The sequence below is a fragment of the Naegleria gruberi genome (assembly GCF_000004985.1).
Source record: "Naegleria gruberi genomic scaffold NAEGRscaffold_14, whole genome shotgun sequence".
Taxonomy (NCBI): domain Eukaryota; phylum Heterolobosea; class Eutetramitea; order Acrasida; family Naegleriidae; genus Naegleria; species Naegleria gruberi.
Genome location: NW_003163313.1, coordinates 550,307 through 551,719, shown reverse-complemented (window position 1 = coordinate 551,719; position 1,413 = coordinate 550,307). Strand labels below are relative to the sequence as shown.

At 23.1% G+C, this 1,413-nt stretch overlaps 1 protein-coding gene across 1 annotated transcript; it reads left to right on the top strand.

Annotated features, from left to right (window-relative positions):
• Nucleotides 1–798: 798 nt before the first annotated feature.
• Nucleotides 799–1,227, top strand: NAEGRDRAFT_4218 (uncharacterized protein; the record flags this gene model as incomplete). The annotated part of the gene is made up of 1 exon (XM_002679319.1): nucleotides 799–1,227. A coding segment is annotated over one exon (429 nt), but the record flags the coding sequence as incomplete, so codon positions are not given.
• Between the last annotated feature and the right edge of the window lie 186 nt (nucleotides 1,228–1,413).

Below are 1,413 nucleotides of genomic sequence, written 5' to 3'. Positions count from 1 at the left end.
TTACAGGTTACAAAAATCAAACTTGACAGCGGTTGATTGGAAATATACAGTAATATATAGACTTAAAATAAAATATTAAATGAACAACCGAAATTTGCGCGTACATCTAAACACCACTTAGACTATTTGTAATCCATTGTTGTCGTTATCAATAGCGTACCTCATTTACAAGTTCGAAGAACTACCATTGAATATGATTGCCTATCATAACAATAGCTCCCGTGTTGAGTTAAATGTTCATGATATTACGTGGTCAACATGACCTTACCATTGTTATTAATTAAACGCAGGAAGACATCATAGAAATATAAAACGAATCTGGGTTGGCCTTAAAATTAAACAAAACATCTGGATTTTCAACGACATTCTATGAATTTCACCTTAAGAAGATCTGTTTTTTTTCAAAGATGCAGTGAGTATTAACAATAGACCTTCAATATTGATGCTTTGTTATATAAAATAATAGTGAATGAAGGAGAAAATTGAAAATTTAATTAATTACCAAGCCCTCTAAAGAAGTATTAATTTCAAACGTGATGTTCACTTTTCATTTGCAATAAATAGATATTTCTATTAATAAATTCATTTAAAAAAAAAATGGCTTCAAATAATACTCCAACCACTCCAACCACTCCAACAACAACAACTATTACTGATCAATCAACTGATGATCAAACTATTAATACCAATACAAATAATAATACAAATAATAATGTAAAATATACAAAATCATCAATATTCCGATCAGTATTATCATATTATTATCAAGCCCATCAACAAGTTAGATATTATTTACCATATTCAAATAATTTTTTAGCCTCTAAAATAACTGATAATTTATATTTAGGAGATATAAATGATGCAATGAATGTACCTGAATTAAAAAATCATAATATAACAAATATTGTAACTTGTGTAAAATCATTAGAACCATTTTATCCTAATGAAGGATTTTCATATTTAAATTTACATTTATATGACATGTCAGATGAACAAATAGATCATACATTTGATGAATCATTTAATTATATTGATAAATGTTTAAATAATAATGAAAATGTTTTAATACATTGTATGAAAGGTAAAAGTAGAAGTGCTTCCATTTTAATTGCATATTTAATGAGAAAAAATCAATGGTCTTATTTTAATACTTTACAATTCGTTAAACAAAAAAGAAATATTGTACAACCTAATACTGGTTTTGAATTACAATTATTACATTATGAAAATAGATTAAAAAATAATAATTATTATCTTTAATATTTAATATTTAATTTATTAATTAATATTAGTATTATTATTTAATTTAATTAATATTATTAATTTAATATTTAATTTAATTAATATTATTAATTTATTATTTAATGTAGTGTAAATATACAAATAAAATGTTTATTCTTTGTTTAAAAAATT